Raw genomic sequence first — 1,094 nt, 5'->3', positions numbered from 1 at the left:
TTCTCCTTCCTTCCTTCCTTCCTTCCTTCCTTCCCTTCCTCCTTCCCTCCCTCCCTCCAGTCCTTCCTTCTTTCTTCCTCTCCCTCCCTCTCCCCCTCCCTTCTTTTCTTCCTCCCTCCCTCCCTCCCTTCTTTTCTTCCCCTCCCTCCCTCAATGGCATCCTTCAATCCACTAAAATGATGACTTTTTTCATCCTGAGTCTAACAGCCTCTCTGGCCCTTCTCCCCTCCAGATGCAGTCAGGTGGATCCAGCGCACCTGTGCCACCGTCCTGCCCTTCATCTGCAAGTACAAAGCTTCCTTCTAGATCCCACCATCAGCGGAGGAGACGAGCAGAGGGCCTCTTCCTCACTGGGGACCATCTAAGGCAGCTTCTGCAACACCTCGATTCCATCGGAGATCAACCTCCTGACCCTCCTTGACCCCAAAATGACAACCTCCCTCCTGTGCTTTTTTGCTAATTGTTGATGGTTGCTAACCTTAATGTTCTTAAGGTTTTTATACCGGTGCTTTTATCCCATCCTGAGCTGCCCAGAGTCACACTGAGATGCCCGCATATAAATTTAACAAATAAATCAATTGCAAACTGGTTCTTGGGTTTACTGAACTAAAATGGAGACGATCCTTTCTCTTTTGAACAGGCTAGATTTGTTTGGCCCTCAAGGAAATAGATGTGAACACAGCTACAAACCCCTCTTTGTGGGTCATTGTGACATCCAGAACTTGGTTTGCAAAGTATTTCAAAGCCACCAGCCCAAAGGCCAGGCATAATCTTGGGGGGAGCCGAAACTGGGCAGTCCGGGAGCATCTACTAGAACTAAGGAGAAACTTCCTGACAGTCGGAACAATTAACTAGTGGAACAACCTGCCTCCAGAAGCTGCGAATGCTCCAACACTGGGAGTTTTTAAGAAGAGACTGGACAGCCATTTGTCTGAAATGGTATAGGGTTTCCTGCCTGAGCAGGGGGTTGGACTAGATGACCTCCAAGGTCCCTTCCAACTCTATTATTATTATTATTATTATTATTATTATTATTATTATTATTATTATTATTATTATTATTATTATTATTATTATTATTATTATTATTATTA

General features: G+C 45.2%; 1 protein-coding gene across 1 annotated transcript; it reads left to right on the top strand.

Annotated features, from left to right (window-relative positions):
• Window positions 1-232: 232 nt before the first annotated feature.
• On the top strand, window positions 233-590 carry LOC107302316 (regenerating islet-derived protein 4; the record flags this gene model as incomplete). The annotated part of the gene is given in 1 exon segment (XM_015831411.1): window positions 233-590. A coding segment is annotated over 1 exon segment (74 nt), but the record flags the coding sequence as incomplete, so codon positions are not given.
• Between the last annotated feature and the right edge of the window lie 504 nt (window positions 591-1,094).

This window comes from Protobothrops mucrosquamatus, unplaced genomic scaffold, assembly GCF_001527695.2.
Source record: "Protobothrops mucrosquamatus isolate PMUCROS unplaced genomic scaffold, P.Mucros_1.0 scaffold47620, whole genome shotgun sequence".
In the NCBI taxonomy this organism is placed as follows: domain Eukaryota; kingdom Metazoa; phylum Chordata; class Lepidosauria; order Squamata; family Viperidae; genus Protobothrops; species Protobothrops mucrosquamatus.
Note: the sequence above shows the minus strand (reverse complement) of the source record. Positions and strands in the feature narration are given on the sequence as shown.